The sequence below is a fragment of the Phalacrocorax carbo genome, chromosome 3 (genome assembly GCF_963921805.1).
Source record: "Phalacrocorax carbo chromosome 3, bPhaCar2.1, whole genome shotgun sequence".
NCBI classification, from domain to species: domain Eukaryota; kingdom Metazoa; phylum Chordata; class Aves; order Suliformes; family Phalacrocoracidae; genus Phalacrocorax; species Phalacrocorax carbo.
Genome location: NC_087515.1, coordinates 26,250,054 through 26,274,538, shown reverse-complemented (window position 1 = coordinate 26,274,538; position 24,485 = coordinate 26,250,054). Strand labels below are relative to the sequence as shown.

Here is a 24,485-nt window from a genome sequence, read left to right as displayed (position 1 = left end):
ACCCAAAATCTATTGTCATTCAAAAAATTTTTACCACTATGCCTTTGCTCTATCAGGAGCTAGTAACGAACCACACTCAGCGGTTCACCTTCTTCTCCAGCAGTTCATACAATGCGCAAGAAAGTATCATATAAAGCATCCATTCAGCTGGTTTCTAATTTTTGGTTGTTAAGTTTATAAGCTGAAACTGGAACCTAACTTTTCCAGTCTGCAGGGAGCATTTCCTTTACAGTTTATGCCTAGTTTGTTTGCAGCAAGGTTACCAGGGCAGAACATAGGACACATTCATACTCAAGAGTTTTCTTTACTGTCTGGCCGGGAGATGGCTCCATCTAGCCATGCCCAAAGGAGTTCACCTTTCCTAAAGTTAGAAGGGGACAATAACGCTCTAGGAAAAGGCTTAACAGCTAAAATATTTATCAGCTGCTGAGTTTCTGAATTTCAAGGACTCCCCAGGTGAGGTCTCAATTTAATGGAATACCAGGGAGAGACAAACCTAAGGATGTTTGTCCTGAGATAACTACTGTCTCCTGGGATGCTTAAACATCACAGAGTGCTATAATGCAATTACCTGGGAATGTCATTCAACAGGATTTCACTGGTAGGAAAACATGACCAAAAGTCAACTGTACTGAAGATATAGTAAATGGAGTTCATTAATTACCACTCTACAATTCACATAAATGGATATGAATGTATGCGGGCATGAGTTTGTATAGGTAACTGTATTTGTACTGAAGTATATGAGATAATTCATCCAATGATTTTACTGGCAACATTGTAAAAAGCATAGCAACATGATACATTTGCAAGGATTTTTCATAGTATAATTTTTACTTAATGCTATCAAATTTCTTTTGCAAAGCAGATTATTTTATATAGCTCTTCAGGAAGCAAAATGTTGAGAAGGCAGAAGCTGAATTTTGTTGTTCGGCAAAACCAGTTTTGTGGGCCAAGGGACAAAATTTTCCAACTTTGACCTCTATCTGAAATAGGAATATATATTTCTTCTTTATTTTGGTTGTAACCTACCTCCCAACAGGAGTGTGCTTACTCTTTAACTAGAAGTCTCACTGCCATAATCTTTTACCAAAAGCAGCCACAGTTTATTGCCAGAATCTTTTGTGGTAAAGATTTGATCCAAAGTCCCTTGCAATCTATGAGAAATCAGTCTTTCCATCCATCTTCATCACAGGCTATTGTACTGGTGCTGCCAGCATGCTTACATCTGCCAAACTACTTTTCAATTATTTGCAATTTTCAACATTTTGGAAGGCATAGGTTGTTTTATGGCTCAAACACATATTCCTTACTGAGGTGAAAAGCTTTGTTTCTTAAAGAAGGATGGCATTAAAGATGATTTCAGGGGTACATTAGGACATATTCTGGTTCTCAGGTAAGGGATCAGCCTTCATATACATCATAGAATCCTAAAGCTTGGAAAAGACTTCTAGGATCGTCAAGTCTAACCATCAACCCATCACTACCATGTCTCCTAAATCATGCCCTCAAGTGCCACGTCTACACATCTTTTAAATACCTCCAGGGATGGTGACTCCACCACCTCCCTGGGCAGCCTGTTCCAGTGCCTGACCACTCTTCCAGTAAAGAAATTTTTCCTAATATCCAATCTAAACCTCCCCTGATGCAGCTTGAGGCCGTTTCCTCTCATTCTATTGCTAGTAACTTGGGAGAAGAGACCAACACCCACCTCATTACAACTACCTGAAAGGACTCCAGACTAAACAACCCCAGCTCCCTCAGCTGCTCCTCATAAGACTTGCTCTCTAGACCCTTCACCAACTTTGTTGCCCTTCTCTGGACACGCTCCAGTACCCCAATGTCCTTCTTGTAGTGAGGGGCCCAAAACTGAACACAGTACTCGAGGTGCGGCCTCACCCGTGCCGAGTACAGGGGCGCTATCACCTCCCTGCTCCTGCTGGCCACACTATTCCTGATACAAGCCAGGATGCTGTTGGCCACCTGGGCACACTGCTGGCTCATATTCAACCGGCTGTGAACCAACACCCCCAGGTCCTTCTCTGCCGGGCAGCTTTTCAACCACTCTTCCCCAAGCCTGTAGCGTTGCATGGGGGTTTGGTGGCCAAAGTGCAGGCCCTGGCACTTGACCTTGTTAAACTTCATACAATTGGCCTTGGCCCATTGATCCAGCCTGTCCAGGTCCCTGTGTAGGGCCTTCCTACCTCAAGCAGATCAACACTCCTGCCCATCTTGGTGTCATCTGCAAACTTACTGAGGGTGCACTCGATCCCCTTGTTCAGATCATTGACAAAGGTATTAAACAGAACTGGCCCCAACACTGAGCCCTGGGTAACCTCGCTCATGACCAGGCACCAGATTGATTTAGCTCCATTCACCACAACTCTCTGGGCTTAGCCATCCAGCCAGTTTTTTACCAGCAAAGAGTACACCCATCCAAGCCATGAGGTGCTAGCTTCTCTAGGAGAATGCTTTGGGAGACAGCATCAAAGGCTTTGCTAAAGTCTGGGTAGATACCATCCACAGCCTTTCCCTCATCCACTAGGCAGGTCGCCTGGTCATAGAAGCAGAACAGGTTGGTCAGGCAGGACCTGCCTTTCATGAAGCCATGCTGGCTGGGCCTGATCCCCTGGTTGCCCTGCACTTGCCTAGTAAGCTCACTCAAGATGTATCGCTCCATAACCTTCCCCGGTTCAGAGGTCAGGCTGACAGGCCTGTAGTTACCCGGATCCTCCTTCGAGCCATTCTTGTAGATGATGTTTTATTTATTTATTTACATAAAATAAGTACTTTTTAAGTAAACCATTTTCTTTATTGTTGCCACTCTTTCCCCCATTCTTTTACAGCTGAATGACTCAATATAGAAACATGCAATTATTTCTGTAAAATAGTCTGGTTTTGTTTGCATTTTTGCTTCAAATGTAGAAGCAGAGAATAGAAAGTGCTATTGGCGTTGAGTATCTTAATTCCATACCAGCACAAATTTCTGGGTTACTCAAACGTTGGCCCTTCAAACCAGGAAATGTTTTTACCATTTTTTATCAGCAGTACAAATTATTCTGGGTATAGAAATATGATTAAATCCAAACACAGTTTTAATTGCAGAATAATGAGTAGCTGTCCATCATCCCCATTGTGATAAACCTGGCCAACAGGCTTAATCCAGAAATGTCATTTATCCTACTCCAAAGGACTACAGAGGTTCAGCCCTGCAGCTTGAAAGGAATTACCTCCATGGACTGCGAAAAGGGACAGAGAAGGGCTAGCTTAAACGGAGACATGGAAAAGCAGCATGCATGGGACAAGATAACATTGCACTGTCTGTGAGAAAGAATGTAAGTAGGGCATACGAGTTACTTGATGCCACTCAGTGGAAATGGAGAGCTACTTCAGAATACAAAGCACATCTATAAAATGCTCCTTGCAAGCTGTCCTATACAGAAATTGAGCAAGACATGGTGCGCTGACTTAAGCTTAAAGCAGACTGCACTGTTCATACCAGACAGCCCATATCATGGACATGAAGTCCTGAGGTGGCAAAGAGCACTTCCAAATGCCCCCCCAAAAAAGACACAAACCCTGCAGGAGAGCACACAGCTCTTTTATGGGATGATCAACACGTGCCTCTTGCTCGGCATGACAGCGATTTCTTTCTGTAGAGATTTTTCTGCCAGTTAAGTAATATCACAGAGTGAGAGCAGCTCTACTGGGCTGCTCTGACCACCAGGTGAAGTGTTCCAGTTCAGTGACATTAAGTGAGACTAAAATATCTTAGTACTTTACAAACTGGGTCTCAGGCCAAGCAATACTGTACAGACCTAGATATCTGTATTACAGTGTCAATACACCAAATTAAATTACAGACCAAAACAGTAAAGAAGCAATAAGCTAAAAAATCAGAGCTCAAAGAAGAAAAAAAAAACAAAACACCAAACAAAAGACAAAAAAACCAAAAGCAAATTAAAATAAAAGAGTTAGAACACATTTTTTGAAGCAACACTTGCAAAATTCTGTGATCTGTTGAATTGGACTGATTGCAGCACAACCTTGTATCATCATGCCCCACTGTGAAACAGACAACAGATGTGCTATTTATATTTCTGGCCCCTACTTAATTCAGTCAAGTTCTGGACATCTCATCTAATCTAGATTTGAAACCTGTTAGATTAACTGCCTTAGAAATATTGGACTATACCTTCCAATCTACACTGCAGTTAAAAGGATTTATCTGCACATATGAACAATTTATTAACATGTTATACAATATATACCCACACATACCTCAGTGCTAACTTTAGTACCCCATAATATTTTTCATTGTACTAAAAAAATTACACATTTTACATGTAAAGATCTCTTTCTTTTCTCTTTCACAGAACATTCATAATACTGGCTGGATTTTCTCCTGTCCTATTAAAGTCAATGGTTTCTCTTGAAAACACGAAAAGGGATGTTTGACTATGTCCTGATTTTTATAAGACAGTGCAGGCTGTCGTACAGTTTCTTAGTTCCTTTTTTTTTTTTTTTTTGTGAAAAGCCACAACAATAAACTTTATTCAAGTACAAAAAAAAAAATCACTTCCCTACAAAAATAAAATAAATAAATCAACCCCTCCAAAAATTAGAAAAATCAAACCATTTCATAAGGCAGACAAACATTAAGTTTGTTTTTTGGAATACTGTTCATACTTTTGCTTGACCATGCACTACAAGGGTCTTCACCTTTTCCCTCCTTGCATGCACCCTGAGTGATCAGTCTGTTATGTTTGCCTTAAGGCTTCTTGTGCTGGTGGAAACTGCACCTGAAACTTCCAGAGGCTCCAAATAGCAACCTAGATTCTGAGTACAAAAGGGGATGTTTTGGCATTATAGTTTCTGGGAACAGAGTACTTGGTCTCCAGTACAAACGAGAAGAAACTTGTAGAAAAATTCTGGAGAACTCTACAAGAATTTCTAATACAACAACCAGCACTACAGCCTTTAATACCATTACATTCCTGAATCCCAAGTTCTTCTGTTGGCTCCCTTTTGATACAGCTATTCAGAAACACTGTCTCCTTTCCCTCCTATAAGTTCTTCAGGGGTTCTCTTCAGCTCTTACCTGCAGTGGTGCCAGAAAGCAGCGCACTCCATGTTCGTGAAAAATGACAGATATTGTGAGAAATATTTGTTACAATACACATGTTATCACAACCATGACACTTGTATGGAGGGCTTGCAAACCTGTATTTTTTCCTCTGGGATGACAGTGCCCAGAAAAAAATTACCAGAATATTTGGAAGTTTTCAAATATTTAGGAATTTTGCATTTTTGAGGAAACTTTGAGCCAAAATTGACACAAAATCATGAAATATCCCGTGGATCTCCAATATGCTACAAGGATCTGCCAATTTTATTTTTAGTGCTAAAGTAGTTCACTCCACTGTGTTGCAAATTGGAGTATCACTGCTCACCACTCTGCTTTAGATTTGGCTATAATTCTGAGTGGAAAAAGGTAATTTTCACTCTAGGTATTATTTACAAAACATGCCTTTCTGGCCAGGAAAAAAATTAATAAATTAATGCCAGTGTGAGTTTTTTTCCAAATGCATTGCTGTCCAGGCACTAAATGGACTGAAGCATCATTCTGACTGCTGCATGCCTCACTGTGACAAACCAGAACCAAGAACGCCATGCTCTAGAGCCACCATTTCAGATGCAATACCCACATTCTATCATGACAACGTCCCCTATAGCCTTATACAGCATTACATGCCTTAACTTTACATGCTTGTTTTGCCTATGTTTATGGCACTCAGCTTTCCTAAACTTCAAGGAAAGAGTGTTCTAGATGAAGCTTACCACAAAAATATCAATGGCCCTAGTGTCTGCAAGGTAGTTATGAATTCCCTAAAGGAAAAACAAGCAAACCAAAAAAAAATCATAAAGACAACATACTAATTTGTTAGCATGTAAAAGATTCTGCACACCTCAAAATTAACAAGGAAGCCCAGCCCTTAAGACAAATTTTATCAGCTCTATTGAGAACTTGCAATGTCAGTTTTCTTCAAACAGCTTCGTATTTATGCACACCCACGACTGTAAGCTTCCACAATGCAAAGCACAGTCAATCGATACCTTACCTTTTTTTTTTTCAGATTTTTATTTAACTAGACAGTTATGTACTAGAATAACAAGACAACAAACGGACCTTTTTGAAAATTCCTTCAAGTAATCTGTCATGAACTGAGTATGTTAGTCCACACAAAGATGCTAATATTGTGAACTTCCTCCCTGACAAAATACAGTCCAGTGGCAACATTAACCTCTCAGTTATGATGGAGATGGTCATCTAACCCTATTCTCTTGAGCATCATCTCTTCAAGTACAAATCTAATTCCCACACACTAAAACTTTAAGTCAATAGCGCATTACAGTACAAATACAAGTCTTGTGCATGTTACTCTAAAAGAAAATAGAAAACATTCATGAAATTTTGACATTATGCATTTATGGTGGAACTTGAAAATTTAAAAAAACTGTATGAAGTGAAGCATAAAAGGCCATAAGCTATAGAGCAATGCAATTCAAGGACATTCTGTACAAAGAGAAACTGTTTCCTGGTAAAATTAAAAAACAGACATGATGTAGGAACCAATTATGATATCAAGTGGTCTACAAATAGAAAAATCTGTGGAAATTTATAATGAGGGTAATGATGAATGTACTCAGTGTTCTAGTTAGAGCCAAGTGGGCCATTTCACATAATGCTTTACAGTAAATATAACCAGGCCTTTATACAGTATTATTTTTATTCCCTGTCATACATGTGCCCCTCAGGAATGAAAGTCTAAAACACCCAGACTCTTGGCTTGGAAACAGCATAAATTTTTTATTTGCTGCTAGTCAGATTCTGACTAGAATCACAGATTCCCAAAGGCAAAAGGGAAATAAGAAAAACAATATGGGAAAAGAAAAGGAAAGAGAAATCACATTCACAAGAAATATGGAAACATCAAAAAACCCAATGTGAAAGTCCAAATAAATTTAATTTGCCGTTTTACAGCCCAGTTCTATAATTTCTGAGAATCTTTGGCAACATCTCGTGTGGCCTTTGTTTCTTAAACAGCTTGCATAACTTAGTATCTTCAACACTAACTAAATTTCCCTCCATTTTACCCAGACCATTTATGAATATGCCAAACAGTTCAGACACTTCAGAGGGCTCTGTGGGACTTCACTAACCTGAAAAACCTTTGCCAGCAACAAGACCAGTCACATTCCCGCCATCAAGGCAAACTTCAGGCAGGCCTGCAAGTCACCAGGAGGAGCTACCCAACCCGAGACCCTCACCTTGGTGCACTTGGACTCATGCAACAGCTGTGGCTACAGATGGGACACAGGAGGAGCCCACACCACATGGATGTCTGCTAGAAACGCTTCCCTCCTGCAGCATAGCTCACTGACAGCAACCCAGCACTGCTGTCCTTCTCATCTACCTTTCTCAGCTACCTCTGCCTTGCAGAGTTCAGGCGTGGGAGAGAGGCTTCTCATGAAAGAGAGGATGGTGCTGCATCAGGAGAAGCATGAGATCAGGCTGAAGAAAGCAAGTCTCAGACTCAGAGCACAAAGCTCTGAATTTCTAATCCTCACCTCAACACATCACTGACTTGGACCAACACACTTCTTCAATGCAGACAACATATACTTAATCCTATTCTGAGACTTTTTAAGAAAGAAGCTGATGCAGAGAACTGGCCCAAGCTTTTTTTAGCTCAGTTTGTCAAAATTATTTGCAACCAATCCAATCCGGGTTAATAGAACCATAAAAGTTGGACAGGTTATCTATGGGTTGTGCTAAACCTTCTCCTTACATTACAAAACACACAGACAAATGCATACATAGCAAACAAAAGAAAGCACAGAAGTGGGATCCAACAGCAATAGAGGAATCTCAGTGGCAGGAGCAGAGCTCCAGAACAACACTCTGAAAATGCACACAAAAACTATGTCATATAACTTCACAGGGTGAGACATTTTAAGCAACTCCAGCTGAAGAAATAGACTCAGCAGACTAAAACACTGTATTAATTCCTGCGCTTATTCAATCTGTAAGAACAAAACATCTACCTAAAAAATTAAATAAAGCATCCTTTAACAGTACAGAAGGAAAAACAGAGTATGCAGAGACAGACACCATGCATTTCACTGTCCCACCTCCTGTCGCTAGCCTGCCACATGATCCAAGGTGAGGGCAGACCCCCTCCTGTGAACTGACACAAGAATGATAAAGGATAAAATTGGGAGAGAGGAACCGCAACAGAGATGTGTCTGTCTCAAAATAATACAAAAATACAGAACATGTATCACTGTGCAAAATATCATAAGATAAAGAGTTACGAGAAAATCTTACCTGCAACGTAGTCACCAAATCCAATGGTAGTTAAAGTGATAACCACAAAGTAAATTGCATCTAGTGTGCTCCAGCCTTCTATGTGCTTGAATATAACCGCAGGAAGAGCAACAAACAGCACGCAGCCAAACAGTATGAATATTATTGTTGAAATTATGCGAATCTTTGTCTGACTCACATTCCATTTCTGGAAAGGGAAGGGGAAAGAGAGGAAACCCATGGTTAATAAAACTGTGCCACTGTACAGAAGCACCTATCACCCACAGTGAGTACTACATTGCTGAAGAGGACAGTGCATTATAATTCTCAAACAAACAGGAAAATCAAAGCATGGTTTTATTTTCAAAGGGTTTTCAAAGCAAACATGACTACCCTAGGAAACACTTACTAGCAGGAAATGCAGAGCAGGGCTGGACTCTTCATTGCAGCCAGGTTTGTGATCTGGGTGAGTGGCATGTGTAGCATTCATTAATATTAACAGCTGATCATGCTAAAGTTTTGAGTGAGGGGAAAGATATTTGAGTAAGCTTCAAGTAGTTCTTGCACTTGTGATGTCTCTACTTTTGCGCATCCTCAGATCACTGAATAATAAGTGTGAATTTTAACCATGCAGTTCTCTCTAATCAAGTAACTGGCTAAACAGAACCACAGAAAATAGATCTGGAAGGGAGAGACCACTGCTTCCAAACCTGCCCTAAGACAAAAACAACCCAACTAAGCCACTGCAGATATATTACTGGCCAGGCAATATGTGACCACGCTTAACTGTTCTTGTCTTCAGAAAGTTTTCCTAATGCTTAACTTGCATCTCCCTTCCTTCAGTTTAAGTCTCTTATTTATGATCTTAGACAATGCAAAGAAAGAAATTACTACTTTGTGAACCAGTCCAGACTGGTTCTCAAAATTTTCAAGATAATTTTAAAGTCAAATTCTGTCCTCCAAATTAAGTTCTCCCCATCTTGAGATAATCTGTAGATTTAATAACAAAGTCCTGTATCTGCCGAGTAAACTATTAATGAAATTTAACAGTACCAAAGCTAGAACAGATGACTGCAATGTCCCATTTGACATGCCTTGCCAGTTTGACAATTTTCCTCTCAGTAGTTTTCCATCCATCAAAAGCATGTTGGTTCAACTTAAAGTAAGCAAGGGATTGCACAAAACTGAAAACTTTCACAAAAGGAGACCAAAAATGAAATCAGACTATTCGTGATACATGTTTTCTTGTATTTAAGTTTAGTGCCAATGGAAACTATGTTTTACAGTCAGCATGACCAAGGTCCAGGTTTTGTAACCCAAATCACAGTAGGGATAGATCAGTGTTCTCGTTCAGAGGTTGACTAAAGGGGGCAAGATGCTGCTTTTTATATTGGGGCATTCTTGTTGTCCATCCATTATGTACATCCATTACAAAAAAAGGAAAACCATTATCCCTATGAGCAACAGGCTAAGACACACACAAATTGGTCTCATATCTTTTGTACTTTTAAACAAGAAATAAAATTTTAGTGGTAAAAAAACAGAAAGGATAAAACCAAAATGTTCTGATGGAATGTTCTTGCCGTTTTTAGGCAAATCTCAGTAGAGATGGATGTTATTCACCAGTAACTTGTCTGGACTTGAACTGATGTTTCAAAGTCAAAACTACCTGTCTTTCTTAAAAGCTTTCAAGCTTGCATTTATCTATTGCATAAGACTACTCAGTGCAGCCCCAGTTTGCTTCGCTTCAAAAATAAAGCCATGGCAGACCCTTCCTATATAGAAAAGATTAGCGCTTATTGCAGAAAAACAATCCTTCTAACACTTGCAGTGCTAATGCAAACAGCTACAAAATTGGACTGCTTACTCAGTATTCACTGGATGTGACATATTCTACATATCAAAAAACAAATAGTATTTCATATGTTTTGAATGTTAGGTAATAGTTAAACCTACAATATTTAATTAAAGGTTAGCAAAACACCTAAATAATTTTATTAAGTTTCATTATGCCATTTATTCTATGCTTCAAAAATCTCAGTAAATACATTTTTAATAACAGCACTAGTAAAATACAACCTTAATAAACTTTTCTCTGTGTGAAACAGAGACTAAGAATTCTCTGCTAGAATTCAAAGTATTTGGTTGTTAAGGACTGGGTATGGATGAACTTTATCAGTATCTGCACAAGCTCCTAGTCTGTTTGACAGGTGTCTTCCTCTAATGTAGCTGTGTCACTTTGCATGAATAATTGAAGATCAGTAGCCAAAGAGAATGAAGGGCATGAACCTCTAGGCTGTGCTAAGCAGTTCAGCAGAAGAGGCTGAAAATACCTTAAATGGTAGAACATACTACAGCCTAGTGAGGAGACCACAAAGGGAAGTCCAATGTCAGGGAATCACCAACAGACTCTGTACCATTTAGGCTGTCCTGCTTCTACAGACAGGTCTACAGACCTGTAAATCTGGAAATGTAGATGCCTACAGACTTTAAGCATTTCCTCCGGTATGATGGCATCTCTGCAGAGATTTTAAGACTTCTGATTTTAGGCTCAGACACTAACGAACTTCTGTGAATCAACTCAAAAGCAGCAGCAATAATTTTCACATTACCCCTATGGCTCCACGCTTCCAGCTCTCCGATTCAGTGATTTCCTACCACAATCTATATGACAACCTTTAAAGGTGAACATCATAGCACGCTTAGGAGTATAAAGGCAAAGCAAAAATAAAATATTTTGGATCTTGTTCCTCTTCCCAACCATAATTATTGTAGAAAATGTTGGGCTTCATCCAATTCTCAGTTAACAATGTTCAATAACATGTTCAGACTTTGCTAAGTTTTTCCTACCTGCTGCTAGACGTCTGGTTACAATGATGAGCTATAACCCGTTTTTCCGACTTTTCATTTCACTTGTTAACTTCAGAAAAAAAAGCAGCATTCAGAATAAATGAGGTGGTCAGAATACTCACAACAAAGGTATCTTCTACTTTGGCAATTCCTTTTCCAAAGATCGTCCCTAGTTGATCTCCAACACCAGCCAACAGAAAACCAAACAGAGGAATTCCCAATAAGGCATAGATGATACAGAATATCTTTCCACCTTGTGTGCGTGGGGAGATGTTTCCAAAGCCTAAATTACAAATTACTTGAGATGTTTAAGGAGTTACATATATTACATTACACATTTTAAAAGGACAATTTGCAAACAGGTCATAACCCTATGACACAGCAAACATTGCAAAAAATCAAATTAAAGTATAGGTCATATAATCCTCTTTGAGGTAAAATTAAACTGCTGTACAATTTACCAATTTTTTTTATTATTGTATATATACTATGGAGAAAAAAAAAAACCACTCCCATTAGAGAAATAACTTTTTTAAAAAAAATTATTTAAATGACAGCTTTTCTCACCTACTACAGGTAGTTAATACCAGTTGGTTAAGATATGCCTTAGTCTCTGCTACCTGGAAATGTCTACTACTGGACTTGTAATTGGCAGGCTGCAGTACTTGTAAACAAGATACAATTTTCCTTCAGATGTGCTGTGTTTCAAAGTGAAGCAGCCTGAAAAAAAGCCTCTTGGATGAGTAAAACGGGGATTTCTAGAATAAATAGAACTGCTTAGAGTCTTCATTATTAAAGGCTTTGGTTCTTTCAGTGTTGCAAACAAAGCTTAGGGAAACAGTTTACAGTTCACAGCTCTGTCCGTTCAAAAGTGGAAAACATTTTGTCTTCACTGTAAAAGAGCACCCTGATATGCCTGTAATAGCTCGATTGCTGCTGGTCTACTTAAAACGGAGAAAGTGGAATACAAAGAGCACAGGCCCCAGCATCTGTGAAACGCTCTCAGGTGCATCTCCCAGGATTGGTATTTTAATGATTTACTAAGGTCAGCAGAATCCTACAGATGAGTTTCATGAGCATCAGTCCTCAGTTTTAATTCAAAAGTTTTTCTCCTCCAAAGGGCCACTCAGTGTTTTGAGGGAACAGTGGGGCAGTAGTAGCAACACCCCAGAATTTTTGATGTTATTTCACTTTTTAGCACAATGTGCACTTTGAAGGAAAAAGACTTATTTTTTTCTGGGGGAAAAAAAGGCCTTTTGTCAGAAAAAGGCTTATTTTCCATGGAGAAATTAAACAAAGGTCTTTTTAAAAAGTTACCTTTTTTGTTGTAAAAAATAAATTGTAAATAAAAGCAAGTAATTGAGAAACTTATTTCTCAGTGTCTTAATTAAATATTAAAAGAGATACTTTTCATATACACAAAAATCATTCAATGAAAATGCAATTTTCATGTGAAAAAGCTGATAGACAAGTTTTATCAGCCCTATTCAGAATTTGCAATGTCAGTTTCCTTTTAAAATAGCTTAGTATTTATGTGGAATGACTGTAAGCTTCCACAATGCAAAGCACATTTAATGAATAGTTTACCTATTTACCAGAATTTTTATTTAACTATTTTGAGCAGGTTGTTTTAACATAAATATAGATTTTTCTTTGCTAAACCTATCATCTTAATTTTTTGTTAGAATCATAGAATCCTTAAGGTCGGAAAAGACCTCTAGGATCAGGGTTCTGCTCTCATGTAGGTAAGCTACACCAAAGCTGTGTCAAAACTACTTTTTCCTTTCAGTACACAGGAGAAAGATGCCCCTTACCCAATTTCATTAAAGAAAAATTAAATTATATTGGGAATATGTTTTACTCCTACATATTTTGTCCTAATAACTAATAAACCCTGTCAAACTAAATATAAAGGACAAAACTACAGGAAACATCATCAATTACTGGTCATGGAGTCCTCCAACTTTGTAAGTTTTCCCAAACTAGTATAATAAAAAAGTCTGTCTCAGGCAAGTGGAAAAAGTCACAGTGCCTTTAGACCAACCTAATATGCTTCCCTAACCCAGAGCCAGGGCTAAAATTACAGATTATTATAAAATTCAGGAAATTTCAGCTCCACTGAGTTCACTCTGTCCCTTCATGCACCAAGCAGCAAAGACCCTTGAGTTTAAAAATATAATTAGCTCATCACCAACCAAAAAGGGACAAACAGATCCAAGCTACTCTGTTTCATACATATGCCTGTTTATCCATCAACAGGAGCTTGAATAGTTGCCAGGGTATAATTCCTGAGGGGTCTTAATGCAATTCAGAATCAGGGGTCTGGATACACCAGATATATAAAACTTACAAGGATTTGGAAAGTGTTCTCCCTTTTTTTGTTTAAGAACTGTATTCACTTGCCCTACAAAAGTGGTGTCTTGTAATGGTGACAAAATCCGAGCCCAGTGAAGCACATGCCAAGCAGGCAGTTCTACTCTGTTACCTTCATAAAGCAAAGTGGCCTTTTCTGTGCATCCCACAGCTATTACAGAGACACCTGCTTCTGTGGCATACTTCTCATCTGCTGCTAATCCGTATGAGGACAAGAAGTTCACGTTCAGTTCTATATATTCTCCTCCCTAAATTAGAGTCATGCTTTGCTCAAGAAAAGGATGGTACCTCACTTCTACACTCACAAATTCTTGCTTTTCATCCTGAAAAACGACAAATGCTTTTCTTCCATAAACGACAAAGAAGGTCTTGTATTATTAATTATACTTCTTTAAAAATCTCACACATTACTGGATAAAATAATACTCCAACAGGTAGTAATTTATCTCTGTCTAGATGCTCACTGCACATAATACAAACCATGGTGCTCTCATGTCAGGACATGTACTTTAGTGAACTGATCTACCAAGGGGTGCCTATCACACATTTATCATATGTCCCACAGTGTCATGTTTCATAACAGTCTGCTGTTGTACACCACAGCCTACTTTGCAAGTTACACAAATTGTCCCTACATCCTAATCTCGGTTTCTCCGGTGAAAAGCTAATCCATCATTTATGCAATGGGACAGAAAATGTATTTGTATTTCATATGGTTGATGTAATTCCTGAGGGTTTTGTCTCAGAAAAGTATTATTCTTTTCTTTAAAGAAAAAAACCATAGAAAATCAGAAAAATCCTGCTGCTAGGTAAAACCAAAGGAAAACTTCATTTTGGTTCTACCTAGCAGCAACTCCAACTGTGGTTGGAGAGGAGCACACAGCCACAGGAATGCCACCACATATCACTGCGTACCACGCGGCTGTTGCCCACATGCAGGGCAGGAACGCCCGGCACTGCTGCAGCAGCTCCCTGGCACAGGGTTGTCGCTCCAGAGTTTCCACTTCTGCCTGGCACAGAGTTGTCACTCCCGTTTCCACTTCTGCTCCAGAGCCCAGCATAACGTCTGTCTACAACTGTCTCGCTTACTGAGAAACCTCAGGGAATCAGCCGTATCACACCACACTTTCTGCTGCCTCTTCCCTCCCTCTGAGCTGGTTGCCTAGAGATGGGGAACAGCACACGCTGTAATCGCCCAGGCAGCCTCAGTACCTCGGTTACCCTTCCCATCTTCCATCCCATGCAGTTTTTCTCTTCCTCTGGTTATACTAAATGGATTGTTCCTAGAACTGGTTGGTTCCCCATTACAACCAATATACTTGATTTGAACAGGGAAAATATCTAAACACTTGATTTAAACTTGCTAGATTTATTGGAAAGTCTTCCTTAAAGAGCTTTTACCCAACACTGACTGCAATGAACAGTACACAGTACAAAATTTAACTTGCAGAATGGGATCAGTTTCACCCAGGATAATGTCAGTACCATGTTCAGACTGTCCTTCCCTAATGCACCCCCTCACTTCACTTTCATAACCAGAAGCACGATTTGCCTCCTGGTTTCACCAAACCCCTTTCACGTCCTGCTAAATGCTTAGCATGCCTTTAATGCCCAAAGGACTTTGTGCATTTAGAATATGTTGTCTCTGACAAGCAGCTGTAGACAAGAAATACATTTTAGAAGGAGCTTCCAATAACCCCTGAGTGAATTAAGAATAAAAGGCCATTGCAAATAGATTGTAACCAATTGCTCCATTCAACAACATAACATATTCCATGGTTTAAGCTCCAAAGGTCTTACAGCCTCCAAGATTCAAATCAGATTCAAGGAGAACCTCAGCCCCTTTGGCCAGCTACAGAGATGGAAGCAAGGGTATGCTAAATGAAAAGAAAAATCCCAAAAGACTTTATAGGAATTATTTTTTATTTTCATGCTCCCTGTTTTTTGTATATTTGAGGATGAAAGTGTCTAACTTCTCTATCTGAAATAGATTCACTATTAGGTAGAAATTTGTAACTTTGATAACTACAAATATATTACTGCTTTTGAGCAAAACAATGTTTCAAGTTTTAATTTCTAGGTTTTTTTTTCCCATGAAAAATGATAGATTATATTGCAAATATGGAAAATTTTGAAGTGCTAGAAATTCTCACACAATTGACAAGACAATTCTGTTCAGATGAGGCATGAGACTGTCTTTGCATTCAAACCCCCATAAAAAGAAGACTGGCAACTAATTTGAAAACAAAACTATCTAATTCCTGTTTTACGTAGAGAAAAAGATCCCTTTGCTTTCTAGTTAACTGGTACCTCAGTCTTTTAGAAAGCTTTCTTAGACCCACATTTTCAAAGCTGAGTTAGAAGAATAGAGATTCCAGATGAATATAATTTCACAGAAAATTGCTAGACAAAGCAGGGCATCTACTGAAACTAGCTGGCTGCAATTAAGTTTTTCTCATGTGAGAGATTACAGGTGCTTTTGAGAGTTCTAGGACGAGATTTTACTTGCAAAATTAACTGGAAAAGAGTGTCACCACTTATGATTCATTTATATTAAATAGCTTAAGTGGGATTGAAAGGTCTGGGGAAGGTTTGAAACATTTTCTTTCCAAACAGGAAAATGTAAATTCAAATACCAGTAAACGTTTTCTCACTGTTTTTGACATACCTCAGATTACACAAGAGATCATCAGGTAGCAAACAAAATGAAGATTATACTGAAATAATGTCATATATTTTGAGATATGAGAAACTACTCACAGCTGTAGGTTTGGATATGTGGGCAATTGACGAAACACTTCAATACTGAAAGATAAACTACTTGGTGAACACACACACCTTAATTACACAAAAATGGATTACAGGAACTTGATACTGAGAAGATTGCATAGACTCAGAGGAAAGGCTGAGCTCCTTGCTGCTGAATCCCACAAGGCCAGAGCCAGGTGAACCAGCTACTGTGCCCTCGCCTTCAGCCACTGGACACTGTGCAGCTGCTGGCGGTATTGCCATAAGCTGACATCCACCCTGACTATGCAGCTCAATTACAGTGATTACCTTTTTCAAAGAGCATACATATGTTTTGATACTGAATGTCAAATTGATTTTAAGAGATCAAAAGATGCTTTTTCCAGACCCTGAGGAGCTATCTGACAAAATCCTTATTAAAGGTACGTTGCTGAATTTCTAGTAGTAAGATGCTTTTTTCATTTGGATCGCCATTTGGACTCAGGAGATCAGCGTTTAAATACATGCCTGCCCATCGGTGCCAAGGCAAAGATATGCACTTATTCATAGATGAATAAGATATCCCTTTTAGCATAAATAATTGTCTGGACATAATCATTAAACAAAAAGGCAGTATATGTCCCCATACTGGCTATATGGAAATCTCTGCATGCACAGCAGAAATACTAAAACTTGCATGTTCGTATTCACTGTGTGGAAACATCTGCATTTTTACACTGATCCCCTTTCATTTCCTCTTCTTAACTCTGTCCTACATTCCAAAGTTTGATATACTGAACTCAACCTGGCCACTGCTGTAAAGGATAACAAAACATGGTTTTACAAATATATTAACAACAAAAGGAGAATCAAAGACAATCTCCATCCTGTATTGGATGCAGAGGGGAACATTGTAACTGAGGACGAGGAAATGGTTCAGGTACTAAATGCCTTCTTTGCCTCAGTCTTTAACAGTCAGACCAATTATCCCCAGGGTATTCAGCCCCTGGAGTTGGAAGGCAGGGACAGATCACAGAATAAACCCCCCATAATCCAGGAAGAAGCGGTTTATGACCGGCTGCTCCACCTGAACACTCACAAGTCTATGGGGCCGGATGGGATCCACCCAAGAGCACTGAGGGAGCTGGCAGAGAAGTTTGCCAAGCCACTCTCCATCATTTACTAGCTGTTCTGGTTAACAGGGGTGGTCCCTGTTGATCTGCGCAAGGGTAGGAGGGTAGGAAGGCTCTGTAGAGGGACCTGGACAGGCTGGATCAATGGGCCAAGGCCAACTGTATGAAGTTTAACAAGGTCAAGTGCCAGGGCCTGCACTTTGGCCACCAAACCCCCATGCAATGCTACAGGCTTGGGGAAGAGTGGTTGAAAAGCTGCCCGGCAGAGAAGGACCTGGGGTTGTTGGTTCACAGCCAGCTGAACATGAGCCAGCAGTGTGCCCAGGTGGCCGAGGTGGCCAACAGCATCCTGGCTTGTATCAGGAATAGTGTGGCCAGCAGGAGCAGGGAGGTGATCGTGCCCCTGTACTTGGCACTGGTGAGGCCACACCTCGAGTACTGTGTGCAGTTTTGGGCCCCTCACTACAAGAAGGACATTGGGGTACTGGAGCGTGTCCAGAGAAGGGCAACGAAGTTGGTGAAGGGTCTAGAGAACGAGTCTTATGAGGAGCAGCTGAGGGAGCTGGGGTTGTTTAGTCTGGAGAAGAGGAGGCTGAGGGGAGACCTTATCACGCTCTACAACTACCTGAAAGGGGGTTGTAGCAAGGTGGGTGTTGGTCTCTTCTCCCACGTTACTAGCAATAGAATGAGAGGAAACAGCTTCAAGCTGCATCAGGGGAGGTTTAGATTGGATATTAGGAAAAATTTCTTTACTGGAAGAGCAGTCAGGCACTGGAACAGGCTGCCCAGAGAGGTGGTGGAGTCACCATCCCTGGAGGTATTTAAAAGAAGGGTAGACGTAGCACCTGAGGGCATGGTTTAGGAGACATGGTAGTGTTGGGTTGATGGTTGGACTTGATGATCCTAGAGGTCTTTTCCAACCTTAATGATTCTATGATTCTATCATACTCATGTCATATACATATATATTTACAAATAAATACTTCATGGGGTTTATGGCTTTGGTTAGTAATATATAAGGGCATTTTCAGTCTTCTATGTGACTGTCCTCCCAACATTGTTAAGTAGCTTGAAAATTCCCATTCCCCTTTTTATGAATAGATAACTGAAGCACAGAGGGAAGGAAAGTCCAAAAGTCTCTGTATCATTTAGGACTGTAACTACACCAAATCCGTGGCTGAGGACTATGCAATCACATTACATTGACCCTTAACTAGGGAAACCTTGGCATCTAAAGTCCTCAGAGAACTTTAGCCAAGTTTGTTCGAGGCCACACAGAAATCTTTTGTGAATACTTACAAAATCTATGACTCCTCTTCTGTCAGGGCACACACATATGCACATGCACATACATTCCTGAACACAGTGCAATAGAATTTGCAGGCTGAATAAGGACAGACTGCCTGCAAATCTGAATACTTGGATGAACTGAATAGGAATAACCTTGCAGTGAAAGTACAATATTTCTGTGTTACATATATGCATTAATTCTTTCACACATGCATATACTATAACTATATCTTATAGCCATTGCTCAGAAGCTGTTGCCTGTGGATCTTGTTATGGGCGTGCAACCAATGCTACTCCTCCAAGTTAATTCTTCAATTTAAAAGTTAAATACTTCTCTGTACAGGCAATTGATGAAATTGCTGCCTGAATCTTCCTGAAGGCAGTGCCCTGTGCAATACGGAGGTGAAGGTACCTCTGTTTTAAACTGCGCTCTGCTATGAAACTGAAAATCTCTGCTTTACAGGAGTTAGGTGTAATTTCTCTATGAGTTACTGTAGTTTCTAGAAGTCAGTTCTCTTACTAGTTTTAGTGATTTGGGAACCTATGTTGTCACAAAGTGCTGCTATTTACTTCATGTCATTGCTCAGCACAGTACTCCCTTTGGTATTATCTGGATTCCAACCTACAAAATTCTGATTTTTAGCACTAATCCATAATTCTGTGTCACAGAAATGTCAATATTATTTTGAAGGTTATAATGTTCTGGCTCAAGCCTGAAAAAAGACATTTTATTAAAAAACCCTCTCAATTACCTTAAGATATAACTTCTCTGTTTCAGCTATGAGTAATAACAGGAAAACCTAGACTGACATTAATAAAATGTGTAATAGTCAAGAATTGACAAGACAGAGGCTGATCTTCTTTCAGTGATTTCTTTTCATCTGTGTTCTGTGGGAGCAGTAATCAAATCAATAAAACTTCTTTTAAAAGAACAGGCTATAAATATTCATGGAAAGCAAGTTTCCTTCAAGTCAAAGTGCTGTGCTGGTGAGGTGAAGGAGCATTGTAAGGAAAGTCTCTGTATGGATACAGAAGCTGTTGCACTATTCAATAACTCACATTCTGTTGCTAAGGCAATTTTTCAAGGAACTGGGTAATAATTGTTAAAAGGCTTTTAAAAGCTTAAACACCAATTCAGATAGCTCTTCCTCCCAGTACAGGTTCTTCATCTCATTCAGCTGTCACTTTGCCCAGTGAAGAATATCTACTACTCAACAGCAGTAGGACTTCTGTCCTTTTTTCTGTTATTTCTTTTTTGTTGTTGTTATTGCTTGATTTCATTTTACTTCTAATTATTATTCTAGCAAAACTGAATTGGCTCCAAAACCCAAAAACTCCCACTTGCTTTTTTCCTTTAAGCGAGATTGCTCCATGGGAGCAAGATGCCTGGCTAAAACATAATGTAGTTTAAAGTAAAAAGTCAATAGTTCACAATATCATGAAACTTTTACTACCCACATATTCTTATCAAGTGTCAACATGTATCAAATGTGACAAAGTGACATTCATTCTGCACCAAAGTCATGAACAATATCAACATTTAGATAAAACACATTGATACAGGTGATCCACAGAAAAACAAAAATTGTGAATTTCAGATGTACTGATAAAAACTAGCCATGAACAGTCTCTCTGACATTGCAACTTTAATGGAGATATGAAATAATTTTTCTTCTAGAGTTTGGGGTCTTTCTTTTAATACCTTTCCTTTTTGTTCTCTAAAAGTAATTGAAGAAACAGGTTTGGTTTTTTGTTTACAAATAAAGCAGTTCTTGGTTCTGAGTAAAGCAAGCTCTTGCTGGCCTCTTCAATCCCAAGTACAAAGCAATCCGCATGTTAAATCCAGCAGAGTTAAACTGCACCCTGCCTGTATATGTTTCTGTCTTTCCTACAAACAATAAAATATAGAAAAAGTTTTAGCAACTTCAAGACTATGGCAGACTTACAGCAACAAATGAGACGTGAACAGCTAAAATACATCAAGTCTCCAGCACTTGCCCTTCCTCTCTAGGTCCTCTCTAGGACCACTGCTATTCCCAGAGCTGAGGACACCCAGTTTCTCTTCTGAAACATGTTCTGTGCCAGCACAGGTATTCTGCAAATGCACCCTGGTTTCACTGAAGTCACAGACTCAAAACAAGAACTAAAAATCCCATAATCCTACAGTCAACAGACCCAGACCTTAGATCCTCTTAAGCTGATACAACTGGCCAGAATGAATGCAGGCACCTTGACCTGTGAGGTAAGCTACAGTTTTCTTGGGTTTTAAACCTATTTTCATTTACCTTTTTTCACCTTAAGAGACCTTTCACCAGGTCAGTGTTCAAAAATGCAAATATTTTGCCTCATCAGTTTTTTTCTGAATGTCCTGTATCTATCCTTACTTATGAGCTATATGTACGCAGCTCATCCAGATCATTCACCCTGAATCAGAGATAAGCAGAGAAATTCTGGGGAAGACAGTGCAGTCCAGGGGAGATCAGAGGCAAGGAGACTGCCAGGAAAGAGACCATCCTTCTTTGCACATATTTATCTAATTACACAATTGCTTCACCTTAGTAAGGGAGGTAGGAATGAGGGCTCTTCAAGAGAATACCTACACACGTTATTTTGCACATAATGTCAAATAGCCGAGTATTTTATTACTAAAAAAATGCCTCTTGGTGCAGTTAGTCCTAACATATACTGGCGTATTAAGAAACACAATTTCCTCAAAAGAGTTAAGGTTAAAAAAGAACACTACCACGTTTCTAAAAGAAAAAGCTCTAAAGATTTTTATTCACAGCATTATCTTCTTTAAAAAGAAAATGAGAGAATTTTTTGACTGTGAGGCTCACCATCAGGTATCAGAAAGTGTGAGGTCATTCTCCTATTTCTTTTTTTTTTTTTTTTCTCCCTCCACTCTCCTGGGGCTTTCTTTACAATTAGTACTAATGTGGAAACTTAAGAACAGAAAAAAATGAACCACTATGCATAACTAACTTCTACTGACTTCACATTTTGGCTTCTAGCTGCTTATGTGTTATATTCCTGATTCAGCAAAGCAACAAATATGCTTAACTTTAAAAATGTTTAAATAGATCTATATTCAGGTAACATTTAAATACCTGAAAGCATACTCATTCCGTCAGCATAAATACCTGCAAAGATGAACAAACATATATACTTTGTAAAATGAAATCCTTAATAGATTTTTCAATTGATTTTCAACACTGTTGTTATGTGGCAGAAATCAATCCTGGAAATCATGCTGTCACCAGCTCTAATTTCTCAGAATTTCACACTATATATCAAAAATCTTTTGTTATAATGTCATTATCCAAGCAACTGAAGAAAGTGCAATTACAAGACTGCAAAAAATATTTAAAATCCTTCAAAGGAGCAAGAATTAATTTTTGCTTCCACAGTTTTCACTTTTTACTGACTTAAAACTATGCAGGTGTGTGGGTTTTTCCTCTGCAGTGACAGTGCTTCAGCAGAAGGCAGTGGAAGATGAGCACTCTGGCTCACCAGGATCCTACCAAACCTCAGTACAACTCCATGTCTTCACTCAAGCCACAAAGTGAGCTATCACACCGGGAATTCTCCCTTGATTCTTTGGCAAAAAGAGCAGTCTAGAGTTGGGGATCTATAGAAAAAAATAAAGATAAGTTTCTCATAAGAGTTTGTGCTTCTAACCAAAAGTTCCTAACAGAGCAGTAATGGAATATTAAATTGCCTCTGTGCATGCTGTAAAGCCATTAAAAAGATTATTGTCAGGCAATGCAAAATAAATTCCAAAGTTTGTGCTTTAAGTACACTGAAATATTTTGGGTTTACACGCTCAGCTTGCTTTTGGAAGAAGCCAATGTGATTCACAGTGGACAGGAATTTCAGCAAATAGTAAAATCATGAACAGTCATTTTCTTCACACCTTTTTAATACATAAGCTATGATTTTTCATTAATAAAGGAAGAGAAATCTTTCCGAAATCTCTAATCACCTCACCTGCACATAAGAAAATAATTCAAAATGGGACAGACTACTTCAACAAGACAGAGAATAAGGCTTTCAGCTAAAGGTCTTAAATTTATATAATCTTGCATTTCAGTTCACAGGGGGAAAAGGAACACTAAAATAAATGTATATAAAAATTAACCACGTGTAAAGATACTTCTCGAACAGTATTTCACTTCTTCCCCTGCCCTCCAAAGCCCTGAGCTGGAATAGCTAAGTTAGACTAAGCTGTCTGACTCTACAAACACAGCTCTGAATCTTGCCTGGACTATGGGATTTGTGTAGTCTCCTGAAATCAGGTATGAAATACAGTCTCAGAAAAAGCACACCAACTAAGAGTAAAAAAAATATTATTTATTAAGCAAAGGGAAAAATCAAAAGGAAAATAACTTGAGAATTTGACATCTAAAAGGTCAGATCATCAGCTCAAACATTTAGTGCTCCTCTTCGTCATGGCCGTGAGGCACAAGGCACAACCTGTCTCTTCCCTGGCTTTCCCAAAAGGCCTCCAGGTATTCCCTGGAGCTGTCCTATTTAAATCTAAACTACTTGAGGGCATTTCACACCCTGCAGGGTCAGGCCCTTTGGTTTCTCCATCACTTAGCGTCCAACAGCCCACATGAAAGTAAATGACGACTCCGGAAAGATACCAGAAGCAAATTAAGCGCTGTGTTGGATTACCGCTGCCAAAGAGTAAAACAGAGTCAGAGAAGGAAAGAGCATCACCTTTGGGGAGCGCATACTGGTGTCTTTCAATATAACTAGAAGTTATAGGTTTAATGGATTCAGGTTTGGTCTAGTTCCTACTTTGAACAAACATCTTCACCCGTACGTCAGTTTTAAAACACAGAAGCATGAGATGACTTTTTTCTCTGTCTCTCCTTTAAGTATCAGTACATCTTGTAAATGCAACAGCTCCCTTTTCCTCAAAACCACGACAACTCTTTGAACTTGGAGACAGGGAAAACCTTTTCCTGAATAATATTGGTTTTCTTCCAATAAAACATGGAAGCATATAGAGATACAGACAGCACAGCAATTATGCAAGCTAAGGACAGTAAACCTTAATGACTTTTCAATAGGAATGTTCCTGGTATGAAAATAGGACAGTTACATTAAAGTATAACCCATGCCCTTGTTCAACCTTAAAATCTAAAAGAGTAAGATGGAGATAAGACGACTAATATTTTTAGTAATATTTTAGCAGATAGCATATATTGATATTAATTTTTATATTGTTATTATAGCATTCTAAAATGCATTGCAAAGGAGAACAAGTGTTAATTAGCCCCACTAAAGGTCAATACTACTCCATTACTAACAGAAATAAGCAAATAGTAGCTCAGATTCATCCTCAATTATATGGAAAGTTTCATCAATGTTTTAGCTCCTGTGAATTCCATGTTAGACACTCCAGTTTGACACAGCAAATAAGCATGGAATTTAAAATTCCCCAGGCTACATTTCAGGAAAAAAAATCCTGTATAAATAAATAAATCTGCACTCATTTTCTTAAAATGCATTTTGCCCTTACACACAGAAAATAGTATTTGCCAGAAAATACTTAGAAGGGTTTTTTACAAATATTCTGCAGCAGAGTTCATTAACTATCTTTGAAGATCTGAACTGGTGTTAAGTTTAAGCATGTTTCTATTCCTTTGGGCTTTTAAGACACTTATGACATTTACCTATATAGCTTTTATTCACACAAATATTAAATTCTTGTTTGTAAGCATTTCCATCCT

At 38.9% G+C, this 24,485-nt stretch overlaps 1 protein-coding gene across 1 annotated transcript in view; it reads right to left on the bottom strand.

The window, feature by feature from the left end:
* KCNK2 (potassium two pore domain channel subfamily K member 2) overlaps positions 1–24,485 on the bottom strand; it is an 81,210-nt gene that overhangs the window by 18,902 nt on the left and 37,823 nt on the right. The window contains exons 4-5 of the mRNA XM_064445473.1: positions 11,344–11,504; positions 8,393–8,579 (exon numbers count right to left, since the gene is read on the bottom strand). Coding sequence (XP_064301543.1) covers positions 8,393–8,579; positions 11,344–11,504 — 348 coding nt within the window. The remainder of the gene's footprint in view (positions 1–8,392; positions 8,580–11,343; positions 11,505–24,485) is intronic.